General features: G+C 43.5%; 1 protein-coding gene and 4 non-coding genes across 5 annotated transcripts; all 5 read left to right on the top strand.

The window, feature by feature from the left end:
- Positions 1 to 1,360: 1,360 nt before the first annotated feature.
- On the top strand, positions 1,361 to 8,911 carry LOC116674903 (myomesin-1-like). The gene is made up of 7 exons (XM_032507091.1): positions 1,361 to 1,451; positions 1,951 to 2,115; positions 4,416 to 4,550; positions 4,675 to 4,842; positions 7,045 to 7,202; positions 7,377 to 7,469; positions 8,797 to 8,911. The coding sequence occupies exons 4-7, from the start codon at positions 4,804 to 4,806 to the stop codon at positions 8,909 to 8,911; spliced, it is 405 nt and encodes a 134-aa protein (XP_032362982.1). The 5' UTR covers positions 1,361 to 1,451; positions 1,951 to 2,115; positions 4,416 to 4,550; positions 4,675 to 4,803.
- Positions 8,912 to 9,501: 590 nt separating this feature from the next.
- LOC116674924 (U6 spliceosomal RNA) lies at positions 9,502 to 9,606 on the top strand. The gene has a single exon (XR_004328253.1). It is a non-coding gene; the product is annotated as a U6 spliceosomal RNA (small nuclear RNA).
- Positions 9,607 to 11,438: 1,832 nt separating this feature from the next.
- On the top strand, positions 11,439 to 11,544 carry LOC116674922 (U6 spliceosomal RNA). Its single transcript, XR_004328251.1, has one exon. It is a non-coding gene; the product is annotated as a U6 spliceosomal RNA (small nuclear RNA).
- Positions 11,545 to 13,397: 1,853 nt separating this feature from the next.
- Positions 13,398 to 13,504, top strand: LOC116674921 (U6 spliceosomal RNA). The gene has a single exon (XR_004328250.1). It is a non-coding gene; the product is annotated as a U6 spliceosomal RNA (small nuclear RNA).
- Positions 13,505 to 15,359: 1,855 nt separating this feature from the next.
- Positions 15,360 to 15,466, top strand: LOC116674920 (U6 spliceosomal RNA). Its single transcript, XR_004328249.1, has one exon. It is a non-coding gene; the product is annotated as a U6 spliceosomal RNA (small nuclear RNA).
- Positions 15,467 to 15,575: the final 109 nt, after the last annotated feature.

Raw genomic sequence — 15,575 nt, 5'->3', positions numbered from 1 at the left:
CCATACATGAGAGTGGTATCAATCTTCTCATTTAACATTTGGCATTAAAGGAATTAAGGTTATTTCCCAAAATGTCAAACTATTCCTTTAAGTAAAACTATAGTCCAAATGCAGTTGAATTACAGCACTACAGTCTTAAGAGTTAACTGGACACACAGCAACTTATTTTACAGAGCTATCATATCACTGTTGCTTTTATGATTATTAGTTAACTGTCTCTCCTTAAAGCAGTAATGTTAGCCAATGATTTAGTGGCTTGTGACTTATATATACTTGTAAATATATATCCCAAATTCATTAGACAGCATTTGTATTATGGCTCTGCTGAATTTATTGTATCGTCCTCCTCAGTGTTAATCTCTGTTAATGGGTTTGCACTTCAGATTGCTGCCATAACATTTTAGGTATGTTGCCATGCTGACGTTTTGTCATGTGGGACAGTGGTGGCTGAGGGAAAATAGTGTTCAACACAAAGGCCTTAGACGTGTTCATGACATATGCCATATGCCATTTGCCATGGAAACTTACCAGGTGTGTGTTGTTGTTGCAGTAAATTTCCAGAGCAATGTCCCAACATCCGTGGTTCAATGAATCAGCTTGCTAAATGGCCAGTATCAAACTTTATTAAACAGGAAACTCCTTTCTTTACAGAATAACTTTTATACATTCATATCATCCTGGCACAAGCAGTTTCTCAGTCTTGATTTATTTAACATTATTTTTAGTAGCTGTTTATGAGCAGAGGGACAAGAGGGGACATTTCTGTAGTAGGCCTGAAAGAAAGAGCGACAGTAACTGGCATTTGTTGCATGTGAAGCAAGTAACAATAGCATAACTAAAGTTAGCAACAGTCATAGCTAAGAGTGCTGCGGTAAAAAGTCAAAACAAAAGCGGCTGGGGATTAAGCAGCCATGGCTCACAGTGGACTAAAACAGTAAGAACTTCACTTTGTGTGATAGACTTAAAAAAAGGGATACTGAATTAAAAAATAGGCCAATCCGGGGATCACTGTTGGACTGTGAGGTGCTTGTTTTAATGCTGTTAAATGTAAAAAACTGGATAAAGAAGGCGAAAGAAAAGAAATGAAAGATATAAAATAAAAGTTGGATGAAAAAAATGTGAGAAAAAAATACAAAGGTAAGCCTGTGCTGTGTTTACCTGCATATCACGCAGTAATGCTCACCGGCAGAGACCTGCATCCATGCATACATGTGTTGCCCTACGGGAGTTGACTTGCCCCCCACACTGTTCTAAGCTATATTTATCTCCACCCTCACCATAAAAGGTTGTGACTGCTGCCTGGACACTCTGGCAAGGCCAATATCATTTTGTTGTGTAGAAACTGCAGCCCTGTACGCACCTACCTGTAGTTTCCTGGGATATCAAGCTTTAAGTTTGGAGTTGCACAACCTTTTACTTTAAAGTTTGGAGTTGGAGACAGTTTGTCCAGGGTAAGTGTCAACAGTTGTGTGGGATACAATGTGATAAGCCAGGTTGTAGTGTTGCATATGCCTGTCTTAGCATGCTGAGAAAGTGCCTGATTAACTGAATAGCACACCGTGTCTAGCTATCAGATTTTAAAGGTTTGAACGTTCAATTTCATTAAGGTTTATGTATTTTCCTTGTCATTTTCTTTTTGATCAGAAAATATACTTGTTGTTATTGTCATCATGGAAATACATATTTTTCATAATATTATGCAGTTGATTAATTTAATCTTGAGAGCTAAATCAACAGTCCATGTTCAAAAATAAAGTACAGTTAAAGTAAATAAAAGCATAGCCAGCTTGTTGATACAGCCAATTACTGGTTTCAACAATAGTCTTTACGTTTAAATTTAAGCAAAAGTCATGATGACAGTACAAATACAGATAGTCCAAGTCCACACTGCTCTTGAAGACTAACCACACAAACAGATCAAAAAACTTGGAAACCCTGGGCTCATACCAGGAGCGGCCTGCAGCATGTCTGGATCTTTGCCATTCTACCAGAAGCACCATCGCCACTATGACCATGGCTACAGAAGCAGGGAGACAGAGTCTAACTCAGCCAGTACCAGACCAGCAGCAGATATACTGCTGGCAGCAGCACCTCAGCCACCAGAACGAGTAGGGGGTAAGGAAGAAGAAGAGGATCCTACCTTTATCAAAGCACTTCTTTCTCACAGGGAAGCTCCCATAACACCATCACCCAACCCAACTGATCAAGTTCACCTCCATCACCCTTTTTGGATGACTTCCCTTTCCCTGCCCAGGGATCCTCTTTCATGCCAAATTGACACCAAAGTAACCATCCTTCCCTCATCTGAATTCTCTTTTTTCAACCCTCACACACACACACAGCTGAGGATGATTGGTCCTTACTGGTTGAAAACAGCTCAGAATCATGCATGAAGCTTTTTTGCATGAAGGCTGAGAGATGTCCTGTTTGCCTTTTTGCATGCTAAGAAAAATCTTACCTGTAACACACCTATTCCTAAATAACTAAATGATTATGGGATATAACCTTTTCTGTTTTTTGTCTAGTTTGCTGCATTCAGAGCAACACCCCTTTGTTGGATAAGCTGTGAGGAAATGCACTGTTATGTAATGGCTGAGTTATGGTATATGGCATAGACTGAAATAGAATCTTGACCTGCGCATACCACGATGGAGGGAAAGTAGCAAGTGACAGTTTTGTCAGTCTATCTTTAAAACCTGAAGCATTTACATTTGTTATTATATTGTGAAAACATAGTTGCTTGCCTTTATTTGCAGAAGACACAAGTTGCTATTTATCAGTGGTAGTTTTTGTTTCCCTGGTTTGTGCAGTCCCAGTTGAATGCATTGCTCAGCTCTCCACTGGTTCTAGTAGAGAATGGGTCAAGTGAGGCTTTGTCAGTGAATGTGTCTGTTGTTAAATGTTTGAGTAGCAAGTAGTTGTAGTAACACTAATTTTGCAAGGAAAGAGTAAAAGAGTTTTGAAAAATTTAACAAAAACTGCAACAAAATCAAAATGATGGTAGTATCCGTTAGTTTGTTTTTACAGCCAATTCTCCAAACTCTTTGATGATGTGGATTCTCTCTAGATAGTAACAGTGCAAATAGTGCTTTTCATTCATATTTTTACGAATAACAAAACACCCAGTTTATGGCAATCCTGTCTTTTACAGTTTCTGGCAGATCTTTAAACACACTGGCCCGGAGAGTGTGAACAGGACATTGGGCTTAGGTTTTAGTAACATCATCTGATCTTGGCCTTTAAACTCATGCGGCTGGGCGGCCCACCAGCCACCAAATCTGTGGCAAGGAGAGGAAGATTATGATGTGATGATACATGACATCATGACTTTGCAAAAACATACACACTGACTTTCTTAAGCCAAGTGGCGTGTTATCTGTACACATTTTAAGCTATCCGTGTGTATGTCTACGCTGTATACAGCGGGCGTAAACATACACGCCACTTTCCGTGTCATGGTTATTTGTTGTGTTATCGCCACTTGACATGTTATTGCGAGAAGAAAGCAACGGTTGAGTTTAGAAAACATGACACGTGGGTTGGGTATAGGAAAAGAACAATCGGTTGGGTTTAGGAAAGAAGAATGGGGTTGGCTTTAGAAAAAATAAAATAAACGGATGGTTGAGTTTAGGAAACGTGACACGTAGTTGGGTTTAGGAAACAAAGAACCGATTGGGTTTAGGAAAGAAGAACCCAACCAGTAAAAAAAACAACTCTTGATGATAAGTTAACAGTCAGTGTGGTTGTGATAATGTTGTTATGGCAAATATACTGCATTTATGTAGACATGAAGATTGGATTTGTTATATGAAATAACCTTTGCTGGATATCAGTAATGAAACCGAAGCTCTTCATGTCATAATCTGTTTTATTGGGAGTTGTTGCAGCCTTGATCCTGGAAAGGTAAGAGATAGTAGATAGTCAGAGTTAGGTGGACAGTGACTCAGATAGTTACAAGAAGTGTAAGTGCAGTTGCCCCTGTCCCCCTTCTTGCCTCCACCTCCTTATCAGGTTCTTGTTGTCTCATACCATCCCAACTCTCCGAGGGCTGCAGATAGTGTTGCCACAGACAAAGTGTGTGGTGTTCTTCCATTACTCCTCTTGTCATTCCTTCCCTAAATTTATTTTAAGAAAGCACATAGTGTGAGATAATTAATAATAAGATTAGGGTCTGTTAAGGATTGAATAATTACATGGTGCTCATATTGTCATATCAGATGGCTTTTGTTGATTGTGAAAATGTAATTATTGTGGAGGTATAATCATAAATATAATCCAAACTAAACTACCTACACTACTTTCCCACTGAAACTTCATCTACAACTCATCTACCCTGGCTTCATCCCCACATGTTGATGTTGTGTTATTAGTTGCACTGGCAGATTGGGTGCTTGATGGTATTCTATATGTCCCAGACTTAAAGTGTCTTCACATTCTGGGCTGGAGGCGAGCAGACTGAGCCCTGTACTCAAGAGAGCCAAGCCAACTTACTTGGCTGTGGATAAAGAGAACCAAATCATCGGCTACGTAGTGCCTATCTTCAGGGGCAGGTAATGAGTTCTTCATCGTATGAAACTGGAACTTCCAGAATGTTTTACAACAAAAGTTATTTCAGTTTTAATGATGTGCCTTACTCCCCACATCCATCCCTGGCTCTGCTCTACCAACTCCTAGTCAAGAGTTTGGATTTTCGAATACAGAGGAAGCAAGGGTGAGGGACACTTCTGCATACATGGCCCGAAGGGATTTGTTCACCAGTGGCCTGGAGATGGAGAGGTCAGAGCAGATCTCCAGGAGGGAGCCATGCGCGAGTCGGCGGAACGCATCTCTCTAAACAAAAGGGTCAGTGTGGGAATTCTACATGTGGCTTTTTTGAGGTCATACAGGAGGCCAAATACTTTCAAAACAACACGACTGCGTATTATTTTTACATCACAGAACATTGGTGACATTATTATGACACTGTCATTCTGTACCAGTTTACTCCTTAGGGTTTGTTCTGGTGTTTATTTGCGAACCTGTATCCTTCATGACATCACTGATAGGCTTTTCATACCCACAACATCAGGTTCAGGTTTCTTTGTTGGTACCCGTGGGTAAACTAGGTTTACAGTCTAAGAGACAGGACATCCTTCCTTAAAACTTTGTCAACAACATCACTGTAGACAGGCGTCACACACTGGCTTTTGTTACTTGCCACATCACAGTAAACCGTTCTGTTTCATGGTATAACATAATAATAATTATGCTATGCATAAACATTATTTGCAATTGGGACTTTGCAGCAGAAAATCTCACTCATGGCATCACAGAGTAGCTTCTCCTACTTTTGACAGGACACAACATCATAGAATCACATTGTGACTTGTGACATCACAGTTGATCGTTCTGTTTCTTGACATAAACATTTTAATTTGTGAAATCACAGTGGAAAAAAAATCCATTTAAACTTAAAGCTATAGTGCGTAGTTTCTGTCGCCCCTATGAGGAATTCTTAGAAATTCTAACCTTCCATGATCGCTCATGCGCCACCACCCGTCTTCAATGCAGTTGCTAGAAGCTAAGGAGGACACGGAGGATTAAAAAAACATGATGGACTCTTCAGAAGAGGTAGTTATCTTCACTTGAGTTTCACCTTCTGACCATAGCCATACTGAGAAATACAGATGGAGTTGTGTGGAGCTGATAGTCTTAATAAGCTTTGCGGCAATTGATTTGGCAATGGCTTGAATTTTGTGGGCGTTTATGAATATCAAAAAGTTACGCTAAAGCTTTAACATTAGTCTACATAAACAAATGTTATCTACATACCGGTAGTTACATTAGGCTTCTGAGCATAATGCATTGCAGTTCTGCTTAGGAACACCAAGCACCTGTGAATAAATCGTTGTTACTGCTACTCTCTTACACAATGAAGTTATTAATGCCCCTTGTGGTAGAATTATGCTAAATTTAGACTAGTAGGCTAGTCCTCTAGTTCACATTCAAGTCACAGGTTAAAGCCCAACATGTTTAATTTGGAAACACTTCATCACAACCTGTGCAGACGGAGTTTAGGAAGACTGAGTAGCTGTATGGTAACAAAAGTCTTGGGCCTGTGTATCTCTCTCTCTCAAGGTCCCTGGAATTAGATAAGGCTCCCACACACAGGGAAGATGCAGTTGAATGAACACACACACCTAAGGATAGGCTCTTCTGCCGTATGGTCAGAAAGACATTTTTTGATCTTTGATGTTGAATTTTTAGTCTGTGCTGAGGTGTTTAGGTTCATGATTTAGAAGCACGTGTTCACCGTGCCAGTAACATGTTTGTTTGCATTGAAGGTTATAGAAAGCCCGTATTTTGGTAAACAGGTAAACTTAACTACTCCGACATAAGTTAAATACTCCTTGGAAATGAAGATATCCTCAGAGTTGGAATTGCACTACATGAAACTACACTGGTTAACTTTTATTGCAAATTGCACTGCTTCATCCTAATTCTCTTTGATTAAGATTCATTAAATGCTTCTACATAAGTCACCAAAGTCTCCTAAAACTTCTTTAAGTCTCCCAATTTGGCTCTCCAAGATTGTACGACTTCCCTGGGTGACTATGTGAAGTAGTAGCAGGCCATTCATTATCATCAAACATCACAATCCCAGTCTGTCTTCACTCTGCCAGATAGCCGTTCTGCTGCGTGACAAATTCCTCAGGAGATTATGTTTCTTGAGACACAGGGAAGCAGTGTCCCAACGTTGTTGTCATATTAAGTGTTGAGTTACTGGAGACACAATCGAGGCTCCTCAACACCCCTACTATTCATAGGACATGAACAACACAAACTCACACTCATAACACGTGTCATGTTCAAGCATGTGGAAAATAATAGAAAAATATGTTGGGATCTTGCTCAATTTGTGTCTGTAAAAGCTTGGTTTTTTCCTCAACCATGCATTGTGATTTCCATGTAAAATTATACGGATTTTCTTTTTTTTTAAGCTTACGGCTGCAAAGGTACAATTGTCCTGAGTGATTCAATGCTTAAGTACTGTTCTGTTTGTAGATTCATGAACACGGGGAACACTTTAAGCGCATGAACGAAGACAGCCTAATGCACGCCCCGGAATTTGTGATTAAACCACGGTCCCACACTGTGTGGGAGAAGCAGTGTGTGCGGCTGCATTGCACTGTCAGTGGCTGGCCTGACCCACGAGTCGTCTGGTAGGTCACAGACATACAGTGCATCACCTACAACATAATCTCTAATATTTCCTTTGTTCTCTCAACATCCTGCTCATTACTGATAATTTTCCTCTTGATTCTGTTTAATCTTTTCAATTGTTTTCTGCTTCCTCTGGTCTGTCCTTTGTCATGTATTCTGCCTCCCATTACAAGGTACAAAAACAATGTGGCAATTGACCCAATTGGCAATGCTGGGAAGTATAAACTTGAGAGCAGATACAGCGTGCACTCACTGGAGATTAACAGGTAGGTGTAGCTTCTCCTTTTCACAATTCTCAAAATAAAGTATTCACAAAAATCCACTAAAACATATTTTTTCATAGTTCAACATTTATGATATGTCACCACCATAATGGGTTTTGTAAATCCAGAAGAAGCATCGTAAAAACAATTCTAGAATATGCATGCACTTATCTTGTGTGGACTTACTTTTCTTGTGCTAGCTTGGCTTGCCTATAAGCTCTTTTCTTAGTCTTTTTTTCACAGGCTTTATCCAGAAATATTGCAGTTCTCAGGCCCTATCACTTGAGTTTAAAGCAGCCAATATGGTTATTCATCTTGATAACAGACCATAGACTGTAGAAAAGCATGGAATGGAAGTAATGTCAATAATATCTCCCATTGAATTTCTGAAGAGACAATTTTGAAGTTACATTTGGGTTAACTGCTGTCAGCCACGTTTGGCACTTAATTTAGCTCTACTTCGATACGATGGAAGGGGTACTTGGTTAACATTCATGTAACTGCCCCAGAGTTCAAGCACAGTCTTTAAAAATATGTTTATGTTTAACAGGAAAAGAAAGGAAAGATCTGAGAGATTGATATAAAAATACTCAAAAATTATTATTTTTAACACTTACATATACTGTAGAATATAACGAGAGATTAATTCATAATTTATACAATTATTTAAACAGACAATTATCCAAATTACCAACACGCGGTAGAATGAGGGAATTAAGTGGTTGATTTGGCCTGTTTAAATATAACCAGTCAAATAATTTTCATACTGCACCTTACTTTAGCATTGGCTTCATCTTTCAGGCATGATTGTACCCAGTGGAAAGACCTAAAGCTTCTGTCTTCATGTATGTCATGGCCATGTTGATATATGCCTTTGGCCCTGCATAACTTGTCCAAACAGACAAACTGTGAGCCGGAGAAGAGCCATGCTATTTCCCAAGCTTCCACATATACCAAACAGAGCCTGTCTAAACATAGCTAGGACCATTTCAACAAGCAGACAAAACTCACAAGGAGGAACATAGAGTATGAGATTATCTTTATGACGTTTTAGTGGAATATGTCAGCTCAACTCAGCTGTTGATACTTTTGTGTACAGTGACCCAAACCACCTGGTGCACATGACATCACTAACGGTGTCTAGTTATTGCCCGAGTATTCCTGGCCAGGAGTTATGGGAGGCATTACAGTGGGGGCTCACATAGTTGGTATTATTTACATGGTTGATGAAGGCTGAGGTTGAGGTGGGGGAAGGGCACTGTACAAGTTAATCCTTAAAACAGAATGTGCGCATCGTGGACATTTATCATCTGATGCTCTCCTCTTTCAGATGTGATTTTGATGACACAGCGCAGTATCGCGTCTCTGCCATGAACTCCAAGGGAGAGCTGTCTGCATATGCCTCTGTCGTTGTTAAAAGTGGGTTTCACCAAGTAAAGTCTTAAAAACATCAATGCTCTCGACACAAACGAGCTCTCAAAACTGTTTGTTGTTGTCACAAAATTATTTTAAATCACAAGACAAAGTACAGCTCACTATAAGTCAGTACTATCAGTATATCAAGTTTCTAAATTATTTTGTATTAATTTTCAATACCTTTGACACTATTACTTTATTTTACCTAATTTACAAAATTGATCTTATTTTTTTTTGTTACGCTATTGACACTAGTGTTAGCATAAATCCTTATACTCTTACATTAATTTCTCTATTGTTTTATTGTTATGTTGTTGTTTTTAAACAATATATGGCACAATAATTTTATTCAGGATTAATAAAGTTCTATCTTGTCATATCTTAATTGTAACTTTAAAGGTTTTCTTGTTAATAGCTTATGTAAAAATGTAATAGTCCTCAAACACAGGAGTCAAATGTAATTTAAGTTGTAAGTGCCATTATGATTAGAGACCCACTACCGTATATGAAAAGTGATTTCTCATGTTATTAGATGTCAGTGGAATACTGTAAAACATGCGCTGTGCCAGTGTCAGTCTGACATAGGGGTGTGAAAGTGTGGCAGCACCAGGATTCAATTTGCTGCTCAGGCAGCACATATGACAAAAGTGGAACGATACAGAGAAGATTAGCAGGCCCAGGGGGAAAGGATGACACGCAAATTCGTGAAGCTTACCACATTTGATTCTGCCGGGGGTGGTCCCCCCCCGCCCCCCCCCCCCCCCGAGCTGGTAAAGACAGGAAACCCTGCGCTGAAGACTGACCTGCACTGCCGGGGGGAAATCTCTGCGCTGGGAAGTCTGGGCATTCTACAGAGCTCCAGGGTGAAGTAGGACGGGTCCTCGCTCCTCCGTGCACACCGCGCGTTTACTGGCGGGCGCTTCTGCTTGCAATGACCGGGACCAAAGGAAAAGGAACCCTCTGCCGAGTTCAATGATACCTCACGCAATAGCATCTAAAAGTGAAAGTCATAAAGGTGCATGGTTAGAAGTATAGCGGGCGGCCCAGTATTCAACGTAGACACACGTCATAAGTTTCACGAAATGGGACGTGTTTGTCTGATAAGGCGACTTCCTGCTGCCACCGGGCCGCTATAGCCAAAGGTACATTTTTGCTCATAGGCGTCCTCAAGCCTGGACTCTCGTCAATGCTGAGAATTCCGGCCAAATTGGACATCGTACACTCAAGTTACAACAGCTTCTTTGTTCACCGAGAAATGCTCAAAATTGCGCCACGCCCGAACCGTTGAACGAAAACTCGAGCTTTTTCATAACCTTGCATCGTGAAACGAATTTGAGGTCTATCGGATGAATCTCTAAGAGAAGATTGTTTAAGGGTAGCGCCAAGGACTTGTAGGCCTTCACCCTGTTGCCACGAGGCGGCGCTGGGGCTTTCAATCAATCTCGGCCTGTAGATGTCAGGGTTGGAAATTGCTGAAAAGTTTCGAGCCAATTGCTCAGTGTACACTCAAGTTACACCCACTTCCTTTTTTCAGTGGCCCCCTACCGGATGTCGGCGCTCTACAACTTGCGCAATTGACTTTTGCGCCATTACAGCTCTTTAAATAACTTTTCATCTATAAGGTCTTAAGATGGCACGGACCAAATTGAAAGAAGTCGCACGGAAGACATCCCTAGGAGTTTCCTAAAGTACGACATGTAGAAGCGGCCAAAATCGCACAAATTTTGAACTCTCAATTCAAATCGGCGGACACCCTCTTTTGTCAAGGCATGGCTCCAATGAGCTTCTTTGTAAGTCTTGGCGTGCTACTCGTGGGTACCACATTTGTCGGTCTGCGTTAAACGTACCACGGTAAACGTACTGCAGGGCTCAATTTTTTGTCACGTTTTGTATGGGGTGCTAGCGAGCCATTTTTGGCGCGCGCATTGTCGGATAAAGGTTTCAGGAACGAGGTCACCAAGTGAAAATTGCAAATTTTGATAGAGGGAAGTAGTATTATGTGTATGCTGAGTCTGGTGGGGGGATCTGTGGGGTGTGGTTGGCCCTGTGCGCATGGGCGCGTGCTCAAGTCTGTGAGCAACAAAGGGCCTTAGAAGAAATGGCAAAATAATTTAAGTTCCCTCCAATTTGGAAGCCTTAGCTATGCTTACTGACAGACTGCTAATATAACTATTCCAGTTAAATGAGCCACTTCAAACGAGAGAAATGTTTGTCTTCTTCTGCTGTGGCACCCCCTACTGGCTATCAGAGACCGACGGCAGCTGGGGCCAAGTCCGGCCTCTGACCTGAAGGGCAAATGGGGCACCCCACCCCCTGGCCACTGTCGGGGCCTTTTTTGGGATTGTCCTGTTTTGAAAATTAAACATGGACACAGAATTAGCTGGCAGTTTAAGCACAGCATCCATTTATGTCTTGGGGGGAGAGACCTCGCCCTTTGCTGTTGTGAGATTTGAGATCACTTACTTCTAAAGAATGTGGCCCTCCAGCCAGCACCGCTGTGAAAGTGTCAGTCTGACATCCAGGGGTGTAAAGTGTGGGCAGCACCTGGGATTCAATGTGCTTGCTCAGGCAGCACATATGACAAATTGGAACGATACAGAGAAGATTAGCATGGCCCCTGCGAAAGGATGACACGCAAATTCGTGAAGCGTTACCACATTTTGATCTGCGGGCGTGTGTCCCCCCCCGTCCCCCCCCCCCCCCCCCCGAGCTGGTAAAGACAGGAAACCCTGCGCTGAAGACTGACCTGCACTGCCGGGCGGGAACTCTCTGCGCTGGGAAGTCTGGGCCATTCTACAGAGCTCCAGGGTGAAGTAGGACGGGTCCTCGCTCCTCCGTGCACACCGCGCGTTTACTGGCGGGCGCTTCTGCTTGCAATGACCGTGACCAAAGGAAAAGGAACCCTCTGCCGAGTTCAATGATACCTCACGCAATAGTCCATCTTAAACAGTGAAAGTCATAAAGGTGCATGGTTAGAGTATAGCGGGCGGCCCAGTATCACACGTAGACCACACGTCATAAGTTTCACGCAAATGGGACGATGTTTGTCTGATAAGGCTGACTTCCTGCTGCCACCGGGGCCGCTATAGCCAAAGGTACATTTTTGCTCATAGGCGTCCTCAAGCCTGGACTCTCGTCAATGCTGAGAAATTCCGGCCAAATTGGACATCGTACACTCAAGTTACAACAGCTTCTTTGTTCACCGAGAAATGCTCAAAATTGCGCCACGCCCGAACCGTTGAACGAAAACTCGAGCTTTTCATAACCTTGCATCGTGAAACGAATTTGAGGTCTATCGGATGAAATCTCTAAGAGAAGATTGTTTAAGGGTAGCGCCAAGACTTGTAGGCCTTCACCCTGTTGCCACGAGGCGGCGCTGGGGCTTTCAATCAATCTCGGCCTGTAGATGTCAGGGTTGGAAATTGCTGAAAAGTTTCGAGCCAATTGCTCAGTGTACACTCAAGTTACACCCACTTCCTTTTTTCAGTGGCCCCCTACCGGATGTCGGCGCTCTACAACTTGCGCAATTGACTTTTGCGCCATTACAGCTCTTTAAATAACTTTCATCTATAAGGTCTTAAGATGGCACGGACCAAATTGAAAGAAGTCGCACGGAAGACATCCCTAGGAGTTTCCTAAAGTACGACATGTAGAAGCGGCCAAAATCGCACAAATTTTGAACTCTCAATTCAAATCGGCGGACACCCTCTTTTGTCAAGGGCATGGCTCCAATGAGCTTCTTTGTAAGTCTTGGCGTGCTACTCGTGGGTACCACATTTTGTCGGTCTGCGTTAAACGTACCACGGTAAACGTACTGCAGGGGCTCAATTTTTTGTCACGTTTTGTATGGGGTGCTAGCGAGCCATTTTTGTGCGCGCGCATTGTCGGATAAAGGTTTCAGGAACGAGGTCACCAAGTGAAAATTGCAAATTTTGATAGAGGGAAGTAGTATTATGTGTATGCTGAGTCTGGTGGGGGGATCCTGTGGGTGTGGTTGGCCCTGTGCGCATGGGCGCGTGCTCAAGTCTGTGAGCAACAAAGGGCCTTAGAAGAAATGGCAAAATAATTTAAGTTTCCCTCCAATTTGGAAGCCTTAGCTATGCTTACTGACAGACTGCTAATATAACTATTCCAGTTAAATGAGCCACTTCAAACGAGAGAAATGTTTGTCTTCTTCTGCTGTGGCACCCCCTACTGGCTATCAGAGACCGACGGCAGCTGGGGCCCAAGTCCGGCCTCTGACCTGAAGGGCAAATGGGGCACCCCACCCCCTGGCCACTGTCGGGGCCTTTTTTGGGATTGTCCTGTTTTGAAAATTAAACATGGACACAGAATTAGCTGGCAGTTTAAGCACAGCATCCATTTATGTCTTGGGGGGGAGAGACCTCGCCCTTTGCTGTTGTGAGATTTGAGATCACTTACTTCTAAAGAATGTGGCCCTCCAGCCAGCACCGCTGTGAAAGTGTCAGTCTGACATCCAGGGGTGTAAAGTGTGGGCAGCACCTGGGATTCAATGTGCTTGCTCAGGCAGCACATATGACAAAATTGGAACGATACAGAGAAGATTAGCATGGCCCCTGCGAAAGGATGACACGCAAATTCGTGAAGCGTTACCACATTTTGATCTGCGGGCGTGTGTCCCCCCCCGTCCCCCCCCCCCCCCCCCGAGCTGGTAAAGACAGGAAACCCTGCGCTGAAGACTGACCTGCACTGCCGGGCGGGAACTCTCTGCGCTGGGAAGTCTGGGCCATTCTACAGAGCTCCAGGGTGAAGTAGGACGGGTCCTCGCTCCTCCGTGCACACCGCGCGTTTACTGGCGGGCGCTTCTGCTTGCAATGACCGTGACCAAAGGAAAAGGAACCCTCTGCCGAGTTCAATGATACCTCACGCAATAGTCCATCTTAAACAGTGAAAGTCATAAAGGTGCATGGTTAGAGTATAGCGGGCGGCCCAGTATCACACGTAGACCACACGTCATAAGTTTCACGCAAATGGGACGATGTTTGTCTGATAAGGCTGACTTCCTGCTGCCACCGGGGGCCGCTATAGCCAAAGGTACATTTTTGCTCATAGGCGTCCTCAAGCCTGGACTCTCGTCAATGCTGAGAAATTCCGGCCAAATTGGACATCGTACACTCAAGTTACAACAGCTTCTTTGTTCACCGAGAAATGCTCAAAATTGCGCCACGCCCGAACCGTTGAACGAAAACTCGAGCTTTTCATAACCTTGCATCGTGAAACGAATTTGAGGTCTATCGGATGAAATCTCTAAGAGAAGATTGTTTAAGGGTAGCGCCAAGACTTGTAGGCCTTCACCCTGTTGCCACGAGGCGGCGCTGGGGCTTTCAATCAATCTCGGCCTGTAGATGTCAGGGTTGGAAATTGCTGAAAAGTTTCGAGCCAATTGCTCAGTGTACACTCAAGTTACACCCACTTCCTTTTTTCAGTGGCCCCCTACCGGATGTCGGCGCTCTACAACTTGCGCAATTGACTTTTGCGCCATTACAGCTCTTTAAATAACTTTTCATCTATAAGGTCTTAAGATGGCACGGACCAAATTGAAAGAAGTCGCACGGAAGACATCCCTAGGAGTTTCCTAAAGTACGACATGTAGAAGCGGCCAAAATCGCACAAATTTTGAACTCTCAATTCAAATCGGCGGACACCCTCTTTTGTCAAGGGCATGGCTCCAATGAGCTTCTTTGTAAGTCTTGGCGTGCTACTCGTGGGTACCACATTTTGTCGGTCTGCGTTAAACGTACCACGGTAAACGTACTGCAGGGGCTCAATTTTTTGTCACGTTTTGTATGGGGTGCTAGCGAGCCATTTTTGTGCGCGCGCATTGTCGGATAAAGGTTTCAGGAACGAGGTCACCAAGTGAAAATTGCAAATTTTGATAGAGGGAAGTAGTATTATGTGTATGCTGAGTCTGGTGGGGGGATCCTGTGGGGTGTGGTTGGCCCTGTGCGCATGGGCGCGTGCTCAAGTCTGTGAGCAACAAAGGGCCTTAGAAGAAATGGCAAAATAATTTAAGTTTCCCTCCAATTTGGAAGCCTTAGCTATGCTTACTGACAGACTGCTAATATAACTATTCCAGTTAAATGAGCCACTTCAAACGAGAGAAATGTTTGTCTTCTTCTGCTGTGGCACCCCCTACTGGCTATCAGAGACCGACGGCAGCTGGGGCCCAAGTCCGGCCTCTGACCTGAAGGGCAAATGGGGCACCCCACCCCCTGGCCACTGTCGGGGCCTTTTTTGGGATTGTCCTGTTTTGAAAATTAAACATGGACACAGAATTAGCTGGCAGTTTAAGCACAGCATCCATTTATGTCTTGGGGGGGAGAGACCTCGCCCTTTGCTGTTGTGAGATTTGAGATCACTTACTTCTAAAGAATGTGGCCCTCCAGCCAGCACCGCTGTGAAAGTGTCAGTCTGACATCCAGGGGTGTAAAGTGTGGGCAGCACCTGGGATTCAATGTGCTTGCTCAGGCAGCACATATGACAAAATTGGAACGATACAGAGAAGATTAGCATGGCCCCTGCGAAAGGATGACACGCAAATTCGTGAAGCGTTACCACATTTTGATCTGCGGGCGTGTGTCCCCCCCCGAGCTGGTAAAGACAGGAAACCCTGCGCTGAAGACTGACCTGCACTGCCGGGCGGGAACTCTCTGCGCTGGGAAGTCTGGGCCA

Source organism: Etheostoma spectabile, unplaced genomic scaffold (assembly GCF_008692095.1).
Source record: "Etheostoma spectabile isolate EspeVRDwgs_2016 unplaced genomic scaffold, UIUC_Espe_1.0 scaffold00001283, whole genome shotgun sequence".
Classification (NCBI taxonomy): Eukaryota; Metazoa; Chordata; class Actinopteri; order Perciformes; family Percidae; genus Etheostoma; species Etheostoma spectabile.
This window is presented reverse-complemented; position numbering and strand designations above follow the sequence as displayed.